Here is a 20,159-nt window from a genome sequence, read left to right on the forward strand (position 1 = left end):
GGCGTCTAATCTTGTCTGTTAAAACATGGCAACCATCTCTTGCAAGACTGAGGGCAACCGGGCAGGTTCTTCTTGACGGAATTTCTGCAAAGTTTTGATTTTTCTTTCTTTGTTTTGTAATGGGTTTGATACAAGGAGTGGACTGGGAGTCCTAGAAGCAGAACCAACTGTCTGCACTGGCTCAGAATGAGGGGCAGTAAAATGCAGAAGTCCTTCCTGGTCTCTGACATGGACCAGCTGAAGGGAGAAAAGGCAGAAAAGGCAAACAAAGCATTTGTTCCTCAGAAGAGGCGGTCCATGTTCATTCTTGGCTGTGGTCTGCTTTGTTTGCGACTCCTTTTCCCTTACGCAGATTCAGTTTCCTTAAAGGGAAAATCATGCGCACTCTCAATTATGAAGTGCCCTGTTCTTGTTTTCCAGTGAATCCGTAGATCAGATAGCCACCGAGTACATCAGTTATAATGCATGCTAGCAACAACCACCACCTGACCCCTCAAAAGCCATCCCAGATAAAATAACCTTATGATGCTTCTGAACCTCAAATATGATTCAGACATATCTGCATTTTATATAACTTGCTTGTGTTGGTGTTTTAAAATTGTAAACCAGCTTGGGCGCCTTGGAAGAAAGGCAGTATATAAATCCAAATAAAGTGTGTTGTGAGGGAATGGATACAGTCAAAGAAAGCTGTGCTTGGTCCCCATTGACATCAATGAAACGCAAGTCTTAATTAATTTGCCCCCTTGATTTCATTGCAGCCTAGGTTCAACTGAGTCTGAATCCAACCCAATTTGTTTGTGAACATTCATTTAAGATTTCCTTTAGTATGTTATGATCCTTTGTTGTTTTGTGTGTGTGTTTACAAATAATAGTTTGACAAATTACCACTATTACTACTACTTTTTGTGTATGCTGTCTGGGAACGACATCTTGTCTTATAGAGAATCACGCTAGCAATGCAGTTACCTTCTCCTAGTGCCATATAGGAACAGTTTTTTATCTCAGTGTGCAATTTTTAATAACCACTCAGGGCAGGACCAAGGGAGCCTTGTTGAGCAAGTGGAAAACACTTCCATTCACACAAGGGAGAAGGCCTCCAATTTCTACCAGTGTGTCTTTCACCTAAAGCCCCCCATCACACCCCACACTGTTCCAGAGCGTCTCCTGACCTACCAGGACAGCTTGGGGCAGGGAAACAAGGAGCCACAGCAAGGAAGAGGAGGCAGGAAACCTTCCGTGTGTGAAATTCCCCTTGCAGTTCTTAGGATCCATCCACAAAGTTTAAGCAACCCATAAGCAGTGGTGCTTGAAGCGTAAGTGGGTTCCCACGAGGCAAAACACAGTGATAACAGCAAGAACCTTTATTGAACTAACAGAACTGGACCACAGGGGCAAAGCAACTGCTTATATACATTTCTGAAGGCCTGGGCCACTCCCACTCCCAATGTGATTGGCTGTCTAAACTTCCAAGCTGCGAATCATGACTCAGAGTTTAAGGGCCAATGGCAGAGGCCCAAATCCTGAAATGTTCTGTGATTGGATATCATATATCGAATCAGAACACAGGGGCTCAGAATCCTTAGTCCAGACTCAAGCTCAGGCAAACACAGACCACTGAATACGTAACAGTGCTATTCCATTACATGAATATCCGTTGACTATGTGCACGACGCCACAGCATAATTGCTGGGGATTTTTGTCATTGATCAACTATCCACCAGAAGTGGAACCTTCTCATTGTGTGAAGCTTCTATGAGTTATTCAGGAAGCATCTTGGTTATTTTAGAAGTATGGCTGATAGCTTAAAAACAAACAAGGACTGCACTGACTTCGTGTGGCATGGATTTGTAAGAATCATTTGACAGAAACCCAAATCATGGCTTTCCTCACTATAGAAACTTTGAAACACCATAAATCCAAACTGTATTATTGACGAATGATTCATACACAGCTCCTAAGCAGGAAGTAGCATGCTGTGTTCCTGGGTTTTAAAGCCTGGAAGAGTCCTAACTCAAAGCCAACACCTTAAATTGATCCCAGTGACTCTAGGGAGCTAGTGCATGTCTACTCTGAAGTAGGCCCCACTGAGTTCAGCTGGACTCACTCCCAGGTTAATGTGCATATGATTGCAGCTGGAGTGTATTATTCTTCGATAAGCCATATACTTCACCTAGGGTTGCCATATTTCAAAAAGTGAAAATCAACAAAAGTTGTCGAGCTTTATTAGCAAAATCTCAATGGGAAAATGAGTTTTTGAGCTATTTTTAATGAAATTCACCAAAATCTACACATCCGACACGGGCTGCCATACGTCCAGATTTTCCTGGACATTTCAGCGATTTCCGCCCAGACACTGTTTACGAGGGCCAAATACCAGCTATGTCCAGAAAATTCATGGCAACCCTAACTTCACCAGCCAACAGTCAGTCATTAAGCACAAGATTGTTTTCGTTCTACCACCCATACAAAAGCACATTTTGTACCCAGTAAACATAAACTTCTAAAAAGAATGTGGTGAGCCGTTCAGAATGGTTTGTGTTTCCTTCTTTTTCCTCAGGCAAATAAAAGTTCTTGATTGGGAGGATGAGTATTACAAATCATTGTCAGCCGCAGATTCCATCACAGAGGAGGAAAACACATTCCAAGCTCTTCCTTCTTCCAGAGGAGTGTCCTTTCAGAGCTGAACTTTTACCACTTAACTCTTTTGGTACAATGCTGGTAAGAAACTTAACATATGCTTCTCATTTCTGGTTCACATGTGTGCATGTGGTATGCACATTGCCGATCAGAAGGTTGGCGATTCGAATCCCCGCGACGGGGTGAGCTCCCGTTGTTTGGTCCCTGCTCCTGCCAGCCTAGCAGTTCAAAAACACGTCAAAGTGCAAGTAGATAAATAGGTACCGCTCTGGCAGGAAGGTAAATGGCGTTTCCATGTGCGGCTCTGGTTCGCCAGAAGCGGCTTAGTCATGCTGGCCACATGATCCGGAAGCTGTACGTCGGCTCCCTCGGCCAATAAAGCGAGATGAGTGCCGCAACCCCAGAATCAGCCACGACTGGACCTAATGGTCAGGGGTCCCTTTACTTTTACCTTTTTACATAATACTTTAAATACATATTTTGGGAGCACCTTGACGTACGCTATTTGACAACATAGGCAGAACAGGAAGAGATTCAACAAATTTTGGTGTCTACCATGGTTCTGTATCCTGCATACACACTATACATTTAAAGCACAATTTTATTTTATTCCCCCCCCCCGCTCTATAATCAATTTTATTAAGTTTTCAAAAGTTTAACATATAATCTTCAATACATCATAAATTAATCTTTTTTTCCACTTCCCACCTCATTTTCCACGGTGTTTTTATTTATCCCCCTCTGCTGCACACTACCTTCGATTTCTTATCCCATAACAACAATACTGTATTCTCTAAATCCTTCGGTTGCTCATAATTCAAATCCTGCTCACAAGTTCATCATACAGTGGTACCTCTGGTTACATACTTAATTCGTTCTGGAGGCCCGTTCTTAACCTGAAAGTGTTCTTTACCTGAAGCACCACTTTAGCTAATGGGGCCTTCCACTGCCGCTGTGCCGCCACTGCAGAATTTCTGCTCTCATCCTGAAGCAAAGTTCTTAACCCGAGGTACTATTTCTGGGTTAGTGGAGTCTGTAACCTGAAGCGTCTATAACCCGAGGTACCACTATACTGTAATATTTCCTTAAATAGTCCGAAAAGGGCTTTCATTCTTCCACAAAACAATCATCATTAGGTTTTCTTATTTTGGCTGTTAACTTTGCAAGTTCATCATACAGTGGTACCTTGGCTCTTGAACTTAATCCATTCCGGAAGTCTGTTTGACTCCCAAAACCGTTTGGAAACCAAGGCACGGCTTCTGATTGGCTGCAGGAGCTTCCTGCACTCAAGAGGAAGCCACATCGGACATTCAGCTTTGGAAAAACATTCGCAAACCGGGACACTTACTTCCGGGGTTTGCAGTGTTCCGGAGCCAATTTGTTCGTCAACCAAGCCGTTTGAGAACCAAGGCATCACTGTAATCCATTGCCTTGCTTATCCATTCTTCTTTGGTGGGAACTTCTTCCTTCCATTTAAAGCACAATTTTACCCCAAAAAGAGTCTTGTAAACAGTAGCATAGGCCTCCACAAAGCTACAACTCCCAACACACTACAGTTCCCAGGATTCTTAATGGAGGGGGCGACTTGCTTTAAATATATGGTATGTATGCAGCCCAAGAGAAGGCAAGAAAAGGTAAATCAAAACATCAACATGGCAGCCTTTTCTCAAAATTATGGCTTGTTTCTATAACAGAATATCTTGCTAACCATAATGGAATGGAGGGGTCATAGCCTAGTAGTAGAGCAACTGCCTTGCAAGCAGAAGGTGGCAAGTTCAATCCCCCCAGCACAGGGGTCCCCAAACTAAGGTCCGTGGGCTGGATAAGGCCCCAGGGACACGTTTATCCAGCCCACAGCGACCGCCGCCGCTGCCCACTCTTACTGGTGCTGCGCTGCGCGGCTGCCCACTTCCGTGTCAGAGGAGCACCGGAATTAGCTTTTGCGCATGCGAAAGCGTTGTTTCCTTTGCACATCCGGGTCGGAGGAGGCCCGTGCACATGCGCACAAGCTATTTCTGGCGTTCTTCCGACCCGAAAGTGTGCCGGAAATAGCATGTGTGCACGTGTATGGGCACACGCTGCCCTGCCCTCTGGCCTGCCATGCGATCGGTGCTGGAGACACCGGCCCAAGGCGCGGTAAGTTTGCTGACCCCTGCCCCAGCATCTTCAGGTATGGTTTGAAGAGACACCTGCCTGAAACCTTGGAGAGCCACTGCAAGTCAGTGCAGATAGTAATGTGCTGGATGGACCAAGGGCCTGACTCTGTACGAAGCAGCTTCCTCTGTTCCTGTGCACAGCATGAGTTAGGGTGACTCCTGCAGCGTTTGCCTCGTAAACAAAACATGACGTAGCATTGGAGGAGGCATTCTGAGACACAGCCGAACTCTGAAAACTGGAGTAGATTCATAAAATGAGGAATAATTAGCACAGTGGAGGAAGCTAGTATAGCCTGCGTTCAAAATGCTGAATGTGTGCTTTTTGACGTTATCTTGTCAAACGGTATTTTGCGATAGAACATGTGGCTCTTGTTTCCCCAGAGGAGAAACATGCACACATTTTCAAAAAGCCTAAGCGGTAGAACAGTTAAGAGCCTATTACCGAATCGCTTGATTTTATGACGTGAAGTTGGAAATAGTTAGATCGGAGCCAAGACTTTACAGCACCTCAGGAAAATAAATTATATGGTCTGTTGTTGGGTGCCATTCATGTGGACTCTCAGGTCGCTATGTGTCGCCTTTCAGCCAAACTGTGCAACCGGCAGTGGTGTGCATTGCCTTGTTCTCCTGACCCCTTGGTATGGGGAAAACAGTGGGCAGCTTAAATGGACAGGAGCCCAAGAACTCGTCACATCCCAGGGAACAGTAGCCTGTAACTCTTACCACTACAGGTTCCTGATTTTAGCCCTGATAGGCAGTTCCTGATGGTGGGCTAGGAAAATAAGCATGGTATGCTTTCATTGATTTAATGGGAAGGCGCCAGCTTTAACGAGTGATGGAAAAATTGAATTGGTGGGGCTGTGTTGAGGCCTAACTAGGCTCCCTTGTGCCCTTGGCAAGGAGCTGTATCAGGGCCTCCGAAGCCAGGAGAGACCATGGACCAGAAAACTCCAAACGTTTGCTTTCCATCTCCTTTCACACTTCAGCCACTGCCATCAGGGTCAGGTCTGCTCGGCTCAGCCTCCCCTCATCCTCTTCTTCCTCCTCCAGCATTCTGTCTGTCTGTCTGTCTGCCTTCCTGCCTACCTCTCTCCTTCACATAGCTGTCAACTTACAGATTTGAAAATAAGGGACCAGCAGCCAAAATAAGGGATTTTCCGGGCACAGGTATGTTCAGCTTCTGAGCCCCTCCGAGCCAAAGGCAGAAAGCCCAGCCAGCAGCCAAACGAAGCCTCAGGCGGTGGTTCCCACAGCGCAGCAACCCGGCAAAGGGGATGCAGCAAGGAAAACCACCATCGCCTCTCCGCTGGGAAGCGCTGAGCAAAGGCGAGTCCCCAGGCAACACGGCCAATTTGATAGGCACAAGGCATGCAAGCTCCACCCCCCAGTCGTTCTTACACTCCTTATTGGGTGAGCAATGCAGCCAAGCAACACAGTTGGAGCCTCCCTCCTCCCTAACCGGCAGGGAGGGAGGGAGAGGAGCTGCTTCCATTTAAACCCAGGAAATATAAGGGACATCATCAATAAGGGACAGCAGCAGGACACGGCGCTGGGATAAGGGAGTATCACGCCAAATAAAGGACGGTTGACAGCTATGCTCCTTCCACATGCTACCTTCCCTTCCTCCTCCTCCTCCTGCAAGTCTCGCCCTCTCTCTCCATCTTTCCTCCCTCTGAGCCCCAAGCTCTCCAGAGGATCCTATGGACCTCGCCTGGCCACCCAGAGCAGCTGAGGAGCAGCCCAGAGATCGTGCACCCAGGGGAGCAGCAGTGGCAGAGCTAGCTACATGGGCACACCCCTCAGGGATGACACCCAGGGCGAAACGTCCCCACCGCCCCCCCTTCCTACGCCCCTGGTGAACAAGCTCCTAGACGCTCCAAGCCAGAGTGAAGAGGTACAATTTTTGTGCCCCATCAACTGGCCTGCACTTTTGCCAGGGGCCAACTTAAGCAACTCCTAGGTATGCCCCTGGTTGAAGGCACACCTGTTTGTTTGTTTGTTTGTTTGTTTTTAAAGGTACTTTGCTTCTCAGATATCACTGCAACAGATATTTCAGAAGAAAACTGATATATAGCCTTTCTTTCTAAGAATGAGGGCTTGTGCATATATTTTACAGCCCACTTTTTAACCATTATCAGTGCTTATTGTTGGGGTGTGGCTGCATGAAGTCTTGGTGGCATCAAAGAGCCAGTGTGGTGTAGTGGTTAAGAGCGGTAGACTCGTAATCTGGTGAACCGGGTTCGATTCCCCGCTCCTCCACATGCAGCTGCTGGGTGACCTTGGGCCAGTCACACTTCTCTGAAGTCTCTCAGCCTCACTCATCTCACAGAGTGTTTGTTGTGGGGGAGGAAGGGAAAGGAGAATGTTAGCCGCTTTGAGACTCCTTAGGGTAGTGATAAAGCGGGATATCAAATCCAAACTCCTCCTCCTCCTCCTCTTCTTCTTCTTCTTCTTCTTCTTCTTCTTCTTCTTCTTTTTCTTTTTCTTTTTCTTTTTCTCTTCAAAGAAAAAGACTTTGGCAGCCTGGGCTGCCCTACATCATGATGTGGATGTAGTGTTTTAGCAAGACATTGGATAAGGGCAGGGCCGGTCCTATTATGAGACAGATTGAGGTAACTGCTTCAGGTGGCAACATGGGGCACTGTTTAAAAAACAAAAACACATCGGCTGCTGTTTATTTAATCTGGATTTTGTTTTTAATCCATGCCAAAAAAATTCTGGGTAGGCTGAGGAGGGAGGGGCATACTGAACCAATCGCCAACGTTTCCTTATATAGCAAATAAAAGGCAAAGTAATATCCTCCAACAAAATCCAGTTTCAGTGATGAAACTTCGATGATTTCAGAGTCAGAAGACCCATAAGCAACCCAGGCTTCACAACACCCTGTACTAATTTGATATATGAGAATGAGTACTCTGGTGGTGACAAAGTAGCAGTTGAGGAGAGAACTAACCCCTCAGAGAATGACCTGGCGATAGCAATGGCAAGGGGTGAGCAGGGCCTAAGCCAGGGGTGCCATCTCACCCTAAGGATTGTGGGTGCCCGCCACCATAATGTGGACATGCGACGTCACACACCTGCCCCTACATGCAGGCATGTGCAAGTGATGTCTTCAAAGACCTACACTGGTTCACAGTACATTTCCGAGCACAATTCAAAGTGTTGGTGTTGACCTTTAAAGCCCTGAACAGCCTCGGCCCAGTATACCTGAAGGAGCGTCTCCACCCCCATCATTCTGCCCGGACGCTGAGGTCCAGCTCCGAGGGCCTTCTGGCTGTTCCTTCACTGCCAGAAGTGAGGTTATAGGGAACCAGGCAGAGGGCCTTCTCGGTAGTGGCGCCTGCCCTGTGGAAGGCCCTCCCACCAGATGTCAAGGAAATAAACAACTACCTGACATTTAGGAGACGTCTGAAGTCAGGCCTGTTCAGGGAAGTTCTTAATGTGTGACATTTTAATGTATTTTTAATCTTTGTTGGAAGCCGCCCAGAGTGGCTGGGGAAACCCAGCTAGATGGGCGGGGGTACAAATATATTATTATTATTATTATTATTATTATTATTATTATTATTATTATGTTGCATGTCCACATTGCAGCAGCTGGTAGTGGCAGCAGCTCCTCTTCCTCCTCTCCGCAGCCAGTGAATTACCTTTTTCCATGGGGAGGGGCTCAAACTCTGCGTCTGAGGACCCCCTCCCCTGGAAAAGGGTGCCATGCTCCATAGCAGCAGAGGATGGAGCTCAACTGCTTCTCTCTCTAGCGCCGCAGAGGTTGGCTGGCTGCCTCTCACTTGGGCGCAGTGCTGCTGCCGCCTGCTAACTTTGTTCATTAACTTTGTGGGAGCCCGGCCCCCATTATTATATTATTGTGGATGTCCAAGCGCCCACAGTCCCCTAGAGTTGGCTCCTATTGCCTATACCAGGGGTAAGCAACCTATGGCCCATGGGCCGGATGCGGCCCAATCGCCTTCTAAATCCAGCTCGCGGACGGTCCAGGAATCAGCGTGTTTTTACATGAGTAGAATGTGTCCTTTTATTTAAAATGCATCTCTCGGTTATTTGTGGGGCATAGGAATTCATTCGTATGTTTTTTTTCAAAATATAGTGCGGCCTCCCACATGGTCTGAGGGACGGTGGACCGGCCCACAGCTGAAAAAGGTTGCTGACCCCTGGCCTATACAATGTATGCTTTCTGTGTAGAGTCACTGGCAGCACCCAATATGGACTAGTGACATGAATTGTCCTGTACACTAGAGGAATTCCATTTCCATTTGGTTCATTGGTATCAAGGTGAAACCTGCTTGATACAATTCAGTTAAAGGTGGTTTGCTGTCTTCCTGCTTTTGACTGGGAGACTGGATCGAATTTTCCTGAAAGCCACACTTTGTGCAGGTTAAAGGGTGGAGGCACTGAATGTAATTTTGTACTACTATTAGTTGCTGGCAAACAGCTAGAAAAAAGCAGCCTTGGAGGCGTTTTGATCCCTGTGGTTGGGACTGGCACTGCAAATGCCGACTGCCAATTCCTTATCATTCCTTCTCAGCCTATCGTTTGCAAATAAATGGATTGTTTTCCCCAAAGCCCCTGTGAAGAAGAGCACCGCTCTGGTCTTCCACCACTCAGGAAAGGCACAGAGAAATATTTAAGTACAAGGGGTTTTTATTTTATTTCCCACCTCCCAAATCTCTTTATTGGATACTTGTCAAACCAAGTTTCACAATACATTACATTACTTTGGTTACAGAAAAGAAACTTACTTTGGTTAAAGAAAGGAAAAACAAAGGGGGGAAGGCAATGCGTTTCTGTCAAGAAAGTAGTTTGCTATAACACAAAAGGTAAACTGTTTAAGTACAAGTTTGCAAGTGAATCTCTCCAAGCATCCGGCTGGTCCTGTTTAGCAGAAATGTCAGAACTGTGCAACTGTCAAGGCCAGGGGACAAGTCAAGGATTGGCGTCGAGGGAATCGAGCCAGAAATTCAGAACCAGTTAACAAGGAAGGAGACACTATCATTACCCGGGCAAAGCTCTGAACATGAAGTCTTTATAGCCCTTCCTGTTCAGGAGAGCCAATAACCAGCCTGGGTAGGTAAAGTCACTCCAATACTTGGTAGTCAGATGTTCGTGGAGAAATGCCACCTAGATCCTATAATAATAATGTTATTAGTTATACCCCGCGAATCTGGCTGGGTTTCCCAGCCACTCTGGGCTGCAGAACTCTCACAACAGAATTAATGATAATGATGATGATGATAAACCAATAAAACATCAGACATTAAAAACTTCCCTAAACAGGGCAGCCTTCAGATGTCTTCTAAAAGTCAGATAGAGTGGTACCTCGGGTTAAGTACTTAATTCGTTCCAGAGGTCTGTTCTTAACCTGAAACTGTTCTTAACCTGAAGCACCACTTTAGCTAATGCGGCCTCCTGCTGCCGCCACGTCGCCACTGCACAATTTCTGTTCTCATCCTGAAGCAAAGTTCTTAACCCAAGGTAATATTTCTGGGTTAGCAGAGTCTGTAACCTGAAGTGTATGTAACCTGAAGTGTATGTAACCCAAGGTACCACTGTAGTTGTTTATTTCCTTGACATCTGATGGGAGGGCATTCCATAGGGCGGGTGCCACTACCAAAAAGGCCCTCCGCCTGGTTCCCTGTAACTTCACTTCTTGCAGAGAAGGAACCTCCAGAAGGCACTCAGAGCCGGACCTCAGTGTCCGGGCAGAATGATAGGAGTGGAGATGCTCCTTTGGGTACACTGGGCCAAGGCCGTTGAGGGCTTTAAAGGTCAGCACCAACACTTTGAATTGTGCTCGAAGTCTAGTCTCTAGACTTCTCCATTTGGATTTCTCTGCTCTAGGAAACAAACCACACAGGGAAAGTGCTGATTGGCAGCCCTTGCAGACCCACTTTACCTGCCCCACAGGTGGGTGTGGCATGGGGAGAACAGCATTACAGGCCAAATTGGGACCCTTGAAAGCCTGGCTGAGCCTGTGGCTGGAGGTTCCCCGTCGCTGTTCAATCTGCATCAGAAGCAGATTGCAGTAAAAGTCCAATTGCTAAAAGTGAAGCATTCTTAAGCCGGTCACTTTGAAGGTGATCCGGAAACTACAACTAATCCAGAATGCAGCAGTTAGACTGGTGACTGGGAGCAGCCGCCGAGACCATTTAACACCAGTCTTGAAAGACCTACATTGGCTCCCAGTACGTTTCCGAGCACAATTCAAAGTGTTGGTGCTGACCTTGAAACCCCTAAACGGCCTCGGTCCAGTATATCTGAAGGAGCGTCTCCACCTCCATCGTTTAGTGCGGACACAGAGGTCCAGCTCCAAGGGCCTTCTGGCGGTTCCCTCGCTGCAAGAAGCCAAGTTACAGGGAACCAGGCAGAGGGCCTTCTCGGTAGTGGCACCCGCCCTGCGGAACGCCCTCCCACCAGATGTCAAAGAGAACAACTACCAGATTTTTAGAAGACATCTGAAGGCAGCCCTGTTTTGGGAAGCTTTTAATGTTTGATGTATTACAGTATTTTAATATTATTTTGGAAGCTGCCCAGAGTGGCTGGGGAAGCCCAGCCAGATGGGCGGGGTATAAATAAATTATTATTATTATTATTATTATTATTATTATTATTATTATTATTATTCCATTACGAGCTCCTTGTAATACAGGAATGCATCAATCTAAAACATGTGAAACCCACTTGCAATTAGTTTTCCTCAAGGAGAGCTAGGAAAACATACTATGCGCCTCCGCAGAGCTGCTGTATTAGGGTCGCCACTGTGGTCACTGGTAAGCGCATCTCCAAAACCTGGTCAGGAACCTCACCCTTATTAAAGTAACATTAAGTGCTACTTTTTATCGATCTGATCCTCTGGCTTAATGATTAGTACTTGCTGATGTTTTAATAATAACCTTTGTAGGCTTTCTCCCATTTTACTTGGTTGTAAATCGTTGCACAGAAGAAGAAGAAAAAGGGGCTGCGGAAACTAACTTAGCATAAACATTTTGCATAGGACTTTAAAGGCTAGAAGGAAGAGCAGGATTCGGTTGTGCTGCATGCTAACTAAAGGGGGTGGGAGAATCCCATCCTTTCCAGATAAAAGGGAGCCTTGAGTGTGAACATCAAAGAATTGTTAATGACCAGAAATACCATTAGGGTTCGCGTCCCTTTTGTTTCAAGCCTCTCGCACCTGCAGCGCATCATACACTGCCTTTGTTGGTCCATCTGAATTACCTCTATTAGCATTTATAGAAAAGTCATTGGCAAAACCACTAATATCGCTCCTGGCCTCCTCCGGGCCTCCCCCCAATTTTAAGTCTGATATTAGTTCTCTGTGGGTTTCCTTTATGATACAGAATCTGCCAAAGGAAAAGCCAATAGCCCAGGATTCTGCTGATTGCAAATGAGCTCGGCTGTGAAAGGAGAAGGATAGCTTTTGTTACTGAAAAGTAATATCGGCAACTGTACGAGAAGCACACATAAGAAGCTCACACATTAGTGAGAGCAAAACCAGAGCGTGAAATTCAGATTAGGCTACCACAGGCTATCAGAAGGAGCTGCTGCGGTGGGGAGCGAGGAAAGAGAGAGGCAGGAACAGTATTGGGGGAACTTGGCACTGGCTGAAGGTGTAACCTGTTCCATTTGGCCCATGAAAAGCAGTTTAGCAGATGGCGCGACCAGCTGTCCTTTTCAGCCATTTAATAAACTCTTTGGTGGTAGCAGTTTGGGAAGTAGGGGGCAGAGAGGTTTTAGGCTAGAGGGGAGAGAGGGAGGAGAAAAATCAAGAAATCTGTCCCAGTTGTCTTTGCCAAGTGTTAAAGTCAACCTTTAACAAAAAAAATTAAAAAATAAAGAATTGCAAAAGGGAGAAAGAATCTAATGGAGGATGTTGCCCTGCTTATCAAGGTTCCCCACCCCCAACTCCAAATGTCTATTTTCCACTGATAAATAAAGGCCCGGTATGCCAGTGTACGAAAACACTTATTACACTGTTATCTTTATATGTCATTTCAATTTCAGCCTTTGCAAAGGAGGTGTCTAATTAGAAATCTTAAATGAACTGTGGAATGAAAAATTGAGCTGGTAGCTAAGGCATGAGCATGTGACAAAATAACAGTCAAAAAATGACCTATTTTTATCCATAAGACCAAACTTCCTTTAAGGTTCAGGCAACCAACTGAGAAAAATGGATCCTACAATGAACTCATGGGACTCAATCATCTGAAACGCCGCTGACCTTGCCTTTCTGAGCATGCGGATGCTACTGAGAGTTTTGATGCATGACCTCTTTACTTCCAGTGATGACACTAGTGAGATAGCCTTCCATATGCTTTTTCATCAATAACATTTCAGGGAGGTTCTGTGTGTCTTTTTTTGTCTTTTTTAATTAATATTCTTAATGCAACAGTCTCAATTATGTGAGAGATGTTTTATTTAAAAAGCATGTCTGGTGTCTTTGAAGGGAACAGTTCTTTTTGCACATTTACATGCTCCCCAGCTGAGCGGCCACCCCTTTCATTTGACAAGGGCTTTGTTCTGCCTACAGGCCTACTACAAGCCCTAGATTGTTTGCCCTTAATAAACTGCAGCAGCAAGGCAGCTAAACTCCTTTTCAAGTTAGGGGTGCAGTGCAGCACATATTCCTTCCCCCTCAATATTTGCCGAGCGCCTAACAGTTAAACTTGCTACAGAAGCAAACTTGCAAGTCTCGTTTGCCCAGCTCCCCGACCACTTCTGTAGCAATCCAGGAACTACGTTGGTTACTCCGCATTAGTCTAGGCTAGTAAAAGCAACGATTGCTGCAACGGTTTGCGTCATGTGCTACAACGTGAAGCGGTATTTTTAAGGCTGGGCGCATGAAATCGTCCATCATCAGACTGTTTCCTTCCAGATTAAAATTGAGGGCTTTAATCGGATTGTAAATGGTGCTGTTACCTCACAGCCAGGAGAATCAGAACATAAAGAAAAGGCTGCTTGATCAGGCTAAAAAGGTAAAGGGACCCCTGACCATTAGGTCCAGTCGTGACCGACTCTGGGGTTCTGGTGCTCATCTCGATTTATTGGCTGAGGGAGCCAGTGTACAGCTTCCGGGTCATGTGGCCAGCATGACTAAGCCGCTTCTGGCAAACCAGAGCAGCGCACGGAAACACCGTTTATCTTCCTGCTGGAGCAGTACCTATTTATCTACTTGCACTTCGATGTGCTTTTGAACTGCTAGGTTGGCAGGAGCAGGGACTGAGCAATGGGAGCTCACCCTGTCGCGGGGATTCAAACCACCAACCTTCTGATCGGCAAGCCCTAGGCTCAGTGGTTTAGACTACAGCGCCACCCGCGTCCCTTTGATCAGGCTAGCAGCCCATCTATTCCTGTAACATGTTCTCACGACGGCCAGCCACAAATGGACAGGCTGATGAGTTAATGGTGGCTGCTGTGGCTATGTGCCTTTCCAGGGGAAGCCAGAAATCCATTTATTCTTACAGAACAGAAGCTTAGACGTACAAGGATTGTAATATGGATTTTACACCTGATGAGTGTTACATCCACCTTGGTGATAAGCAATCCTGAATTCTGGCATAGCATTCTGTTTTGGCATATTAACTAGTTCAACCACCATTACCCCAGTATTATCTATCTACGTTGGGTGGCCCTCAAGGTCTTGGGGAGGGGTCTCTCTGACACTCATTACCCAGTTATTTGATTGTCAGTAGCAGGGGATTGAACCCGCAACCTTTGGCATGCAACACACACACCTCCCTAGTTGTGCTTCCTTTTTATGGTTATTTGGCTATAACTTTTGATAGAATACAGATAATTGAACAAACTTTGTTGCATTCCATTCTTCATTAAATTACCTTTCCACTAATATATAATTTTATGGTATTACTCCAAAACTAAGTGGTGTTATGAGCCATCAAACCTCGGAAATACCCTTTTCCCAAAAGGTTTCCACAATTTTGGCCACTAGTGTATACTAGTGTAACACTGTTAAGCATTTAGTTAATCTGTTGAAAGCCGATAAACAGGCTGATAAAGGTTAAACGTGTAAGAAATAGTAATAGAAAATGGGATATGTAATGGAAAAACCCAAGTGGGGCCTGCGATAATTTGTTACAGAGCAGAGTGCTCCTGCTCAGCAACTCTACTTGTCCACCATGCCGTCTTTCAGAAGATTCTGTCCTGTTCCCTGTGCCAGTTATGCTATCGATGAGATAGCATTCTTTGGGCACTGAGCATGCTCAGTCCACATTAGGCTGCTCAGAGAGGATTCTCCCTTTTGCAGATATTTTTAGGACTCCTACAAAGCACGGAGCTTCCCCAAGCCTGCTCCTACTTCCCTTGTAAAATTTTGGGGTTTCCCCTGTAGTTTCGTGAGAGAGGGCTGCTTTAAAGAGAGGGCAAAGGGACACGGGTGGCGCTGTGGTCTAAACCACTGAGCCTCAGCAGGTCAGCGGTTCAAATCCCCGCAACGGAGTGAGCTCCCGTTGCTCTTTCCCACCCCCTGCCAACCTAGCAGTTCGAAAACACGCCAGTGCAAGTAGATAAATAGGTACCACTGTGGCGGGAAGGTAAGCAGCGTTTCTATGCACTCTGATTTCTGTCACGGTGTCCCGTTGCACCAGAAGCAGTTTAATCATGCTGGCCACATGACCCGGAAAGCTGTCTGCGGACAAACGCTGGCTCCCTTGGCCTGAAAGCGAGATGAGTGACGCAACCCCATAGTCGCCTTTGACTGGGCTTCAGTCCAGGGGTCCTTGACCTTTACAATGGGGAAGGGGGGAGGATAGAAATGCAATTATTATTATTATTATTATTATTATTATTATTATTATTATTGCTATCCAGCAATTCATGACAGCTTTTATAAGCTTGTAACATATTGTTCACATCTATAAAAAATATACTCCATGCATCTCCTGTGGAAGATAGCTTCTGCATATAAGCTGCACATTGATTTACTGCACATTTATACTTTCTCACATTCTCCAAACCCTGCACATTTGCTGTAGGTAAATAACTCTAGTGTCTAGGGTTGGAATTTCTTAAGAGAAGCAACAGAAGTATCCTTTACTGGAACTCATTCTCCTGTGGCAAACCACAGATCTCAGCTGGGATAAATTATTTTCCCCATGGGCTTTCCCAGATTGCACAAAGTGGTTTGCATTTTATAACAAATTACCTCTAGATTGAGACACATTTGGATCACTCTGAAATGTGTTTATAATTTTTCAGCTAGTAAAAAAAGATAGCGGTATCACTTAATGTGCCAGCTACTGAGATGAAAGAAAGCTGGTGCCACCAGAGTTATTTATATTTAGCTCAGCAGCTGCTTCTGGGCATTGGACCTCTGAGGCATGCAGCCCTTTGCATGTGTGAATCTGTTTCCTCCTCCACTGAAATGAATGGTGCTACCTAGGCAGATAAGTGTGCTGGGAGCATCAGAATTACGTCAGGGTAGCTTTCAGAGTTGCAATTTCTCACAGCGTGCTAAGGTTTGCAAACTACAGGTTTCTAACCATTCCTTGGACCACATCACACATGACAAATTTCCTACCTGGATAAAGAGTACCGTACTTATATTGTCGCACACATGACAGACACACACTTGGCTATTTGCCAATATTCACATTTAAGGGTGGCGCTGTGTTCTAAACCACAGAGCCTAGGGCTTGCCGATCAGAAGGTTGGTGGTTCGAATCCCCACGATGGGGTGAGCTCCCGTTGCTCGGTCCCAGCTCCTGCCAACCTAGCAGTTTGAAAGCATGTCAAAGTGCAAGTAGATAAATAGGTCCGCTCCGGCGGGAAGGTAAACGGCGTTTCTGAGCGCTGCTCTGGTTCGCCTGAAGTGGCTTAGTCATGCTGGCCACATGACCCGGAAGCTGTACTCCGGCTCCCTCGGCCAGTAAAGCGAGATGAGCACTGCAACCCCAGAGTCGTCCATGACTGGACTAATGGCCAGGGGTCCCTTTACCTTTACCTTTAATGGCCAAGCAGTGAAATACTCGTGTGTGCTCATTATACATGATGGTATGTACACATCAGGCATGTCTTTTGTTATACAGAAGTGATAGCCATTTGAAAGAAAATATGCTTTAAAATGGTCAACAGTATTATTTAGCATATTTAACCACAATTCAGGAAGGCCCAGTTCAGTCAATTTCAGTGTCACTTTGGTCTATATCAGGGACGTCCAACAGGTCGATCGTGATCTACTGGTAGATTCCTGGGAGAGTTTTGGTAGATCGCGGTCGATCGCTGGTTCCCTTTCCTTAGCATTGGTAAAATAGAATCCAGCCCCGCCCCCTCACACTGCTCTCCATTGTTTCACAACCTGCAGAGCGGAAAATGGGGTTTACTCAGTGAGGCTATTTGTTTCCCCAGCACTCTGTTGGAGAGTGTCTGTTCCCTTAGGCTTGAATTTTCAAAAATTGGGACTTTCTTCCTCCCGAAAAAAGCTCAACAGCTTTGCCCTGAACCCCCCCAAAATGGGGCTTCCATTCCTACAAAAAGCTCAACAGTAGATCACTGCCAGTTTTTAATTCTGTGAGTAGATCGCAGTCTCTTGGGAGTTGGCCACCTCTGGTCTATATGAATCATGAGCCCCAGGGACCTCTCTTGGAAAGCAATCCAAGGATCAGCCATCCATCTCTCTTATTAACAATGTATAATTGTTAATATATAAATGTATAAATTGCCTCCACCCCCATCGTCCAGCCCGGACACTGAGGTCCAGGTCCAAGGGCCTTCTGATGTCTCCATTTGAGAGAGGTTAGGTTACAAGGAACCAGGCAGAGGGCCTTCTCAGGAGTCACACCAGCCCTGTGGAATGCCCTCCCAGCTGATGTCAAGCAGATATACAGCTGTGTGCTTTTTAAAAGACATCTGAAGCCTGTGCTCTTCAGGGAAGTTTTTAGTGTTTGATGTATTGTGTTTTTACTATTTTGGGATGGGAGCTTCTCAGATTGGCTGGGGTAACCCAGTCTTATGGGTGACATAATATAATAATAATAATAATAATAATAATAATAATAATAATAATAATAATAATTGTTGTTGTTGTTGTTGCTATGCCCCATAGTGTCAGTTCTCTGGACTGCCAATAGTCTAGTTGTTTTGCAATTCCTCCCAATAAAGGAATAGGATTTATTTTATTTTATTACTTTTAAAAAAAAATAAAAACCCTGCCATTCAACATTCTTGACCCCAGGGTGGGTTACAAGCCTATAAAAACAACAAAAGCAATACATGTCACAAGAGGAGCAGATGAAACCAATACTCATAAAGCCAACAAAAGCTGTGGATGGCTCCGTAAAATCGCAACACTTAAAAGCCTAGGGAAATAAATACTGAGTTGGTGCTGTGTGGATAGCAGTTCTGCTGAACTTCCAAAGGGAGGTTATTCCATATTTGGAATGTCACCTCTGAAAGAGCCAATTCTCATATCAACGCAGAATGTGTTGCACCAGCCCCAGATGTGAGACGTCGAAGAAGGCCTCTCCAGTACAGTGGTACCTCGGGTTACATACGCTTCAGGTTACATACGCTTCAGGTTACAGACTCCGCTAACCCAGAAATAGTACCTTGGGTTAAGAACTTTGCTTTAGGATGAGAACAGAAATCGTGCTCCGGCGGCGCGGCGGCAGCAGGAGGCCCCATTAGCTAAAGTGGTGCTTCAGGTTAAGAATGGACCTCCAGAACGAATTAAGTTCTTAACCCGGGGTACCACTGTACTTGACAAGCAGACAGGACCCTACTGGGAGAGGCACTCCATCAGGTATCTAGGTTCTGAGTCATGCAAAGCTTTATACAGCAAGCTCTGAATTGGCTCCAGAAGCATATCAGGAATGAGCGCAAACCCTGTACGTTTAACATTTATTTCAGTAAAGCAAATTTGCACTGTAAATCTCCTTTGAGATCAACAGAACCTGTTAGTTGCCATTACCTCACTGATTTCAGTGGAAGTTAAGGACAACCAACTTGCTTTGGATTGATGCCCCCGAATTATAATTATCTCCCGTAAAAGCAAACGGAAGAAGAAACCTACCGGGGAAAGCAAGAATTCTCTGGTAGGCAGTAGGTTAATAACAAACATAAACAAAGCTTATGTCAGAAACATATGAGACTCTTTTCAGCTGAGTTCTCCTGCAAAGAGAGCAGCGGAGGGAAGAGGCGGCTAATTTTTATGAGTGCTGACATCAGAGCCTCTGTGAGGACCATAAAAAAAACAGAGAGCAAGAAGTAAAAGGTGGCCAGCCCAGAATAATGGCTGTAAATTCACAAGAGGAAGAGAAGACCCTCCTGCTAGGAGGTAAGCAATGTGGCAAAAAGGCTGAGGTGGAAAGTTTGCTCATCTCTACTGATTGTGAGATAAAGTAATCTGAAGGAAGCCTTTAAACCTCATGCTTTGTTCTGCTCTTGTGCCAGAGGGCTGCTTAAACAAGGCTCTGAACATCTTAAAAATTAGTTTCTCTGCTGAGACAGCTTAAAAGCAGGAAGTTCCTTTGGAGATCTCCTGATTTATGGATGATAGATTACTCTGCCAGTAACAGGGTTTTTTTTTTCCAGAATAAGAATGCTCTTGCTCTGAATGTGGAGGTAAGTTTATGACAAGTGGCAAAGTAACTTCATTAATCCAAGTGATAAAGAGAGGAAAATGTAAGGGAAACAGCTTCTTTCTGCACAAGCTTCAAGTTCAGTGCAGGGTCTCTACTGTTATTCATGGCCAAAGGCTCCCCCCGCCCCTCGCTGACACATTTCGGTCAAGGTGGGAAAATATGGTAAATAACAAAGTACCAATTGTTGCTACATGCAAGGATAGATAGAATGTTTTCTCTACTAAGTTATGGATATATTTTTTTTTTTTTTATAATATATTTATTAAAGTTTTCAAATAAAGCATATATTAGATAAGCACTTATCATTGTCCATTTAACATCTCTCAATTGTTACATGGGACTCCCCCACACCTCCCGCATACACTTACATCATTATTAAATTAATTTCAAACAAATTATCATTTAACTCATCTTAATTAATAATCTTAATTTGGTTTGACATATAATTCAGCCTTAAATCTAATTTAATGGTAGACAATTGTCTGCACTGGCATCCAATTCAGCACTCAGCCAAATTACAATATTTTTGTAAATAAATCTTAAATTTCCTCCAATCTTCTTCCATCCTTTCTTCTCCCTGGTCTCGAATTCTGCCGGTCATCTCGGCTAATTGCATATAGTCCATCAGTTGCATCTGCCATTCTTCCACAGTGGGTAGCTCCTGAGTTTTCCAATTCTTGGCAATTAATATTCTTGCTGCTGTTGTTGCGTACAAAAAGAATGTTCTGTCCTCTTTTAACACACTCTGGCCGACAATACC

General features: G+C 45.2%; 1 protein-coding gene across 1 annotated transcript in view; it reads left to right on the plus strand.

Annotated features, from left to right (window-relative positions):
• The window catches only part of MYO3B (myosin IIIB), a 299,815-nt gene that overhangs the window by 275,828 nt on the left and 3,828 nt on the right, over positions 1 to 20,159 (plus strand). Inside the window, exon 36 of the mRNA XM_083626396.1 lies at positions 2,558 to 2,718. Coding sequence (XP_083482522.1) covers positions 2,558 to 2,684 — 127 coding nt within the window. The 3' untranslated portion in view covers positions 2,685 to 2,718. The remainder of the gene's footprint in view (positions 1 to 2,557; positions 2,719 to 20,159) is intronic.

The sequence above is a fragment of the Podarcis filfolensis genome (genome assembly GCF_964270895.1).
Source record: "Podarcis filfolensis genome assembly, chromosome: 1".
In the NCBI taxonomy this organism is placed as follows: Eukaryota; Metazoa; Chordata; class Lepidosauria; order Squamata; family Lacertidae; genus Podarcis; species Podarcis filfolensis.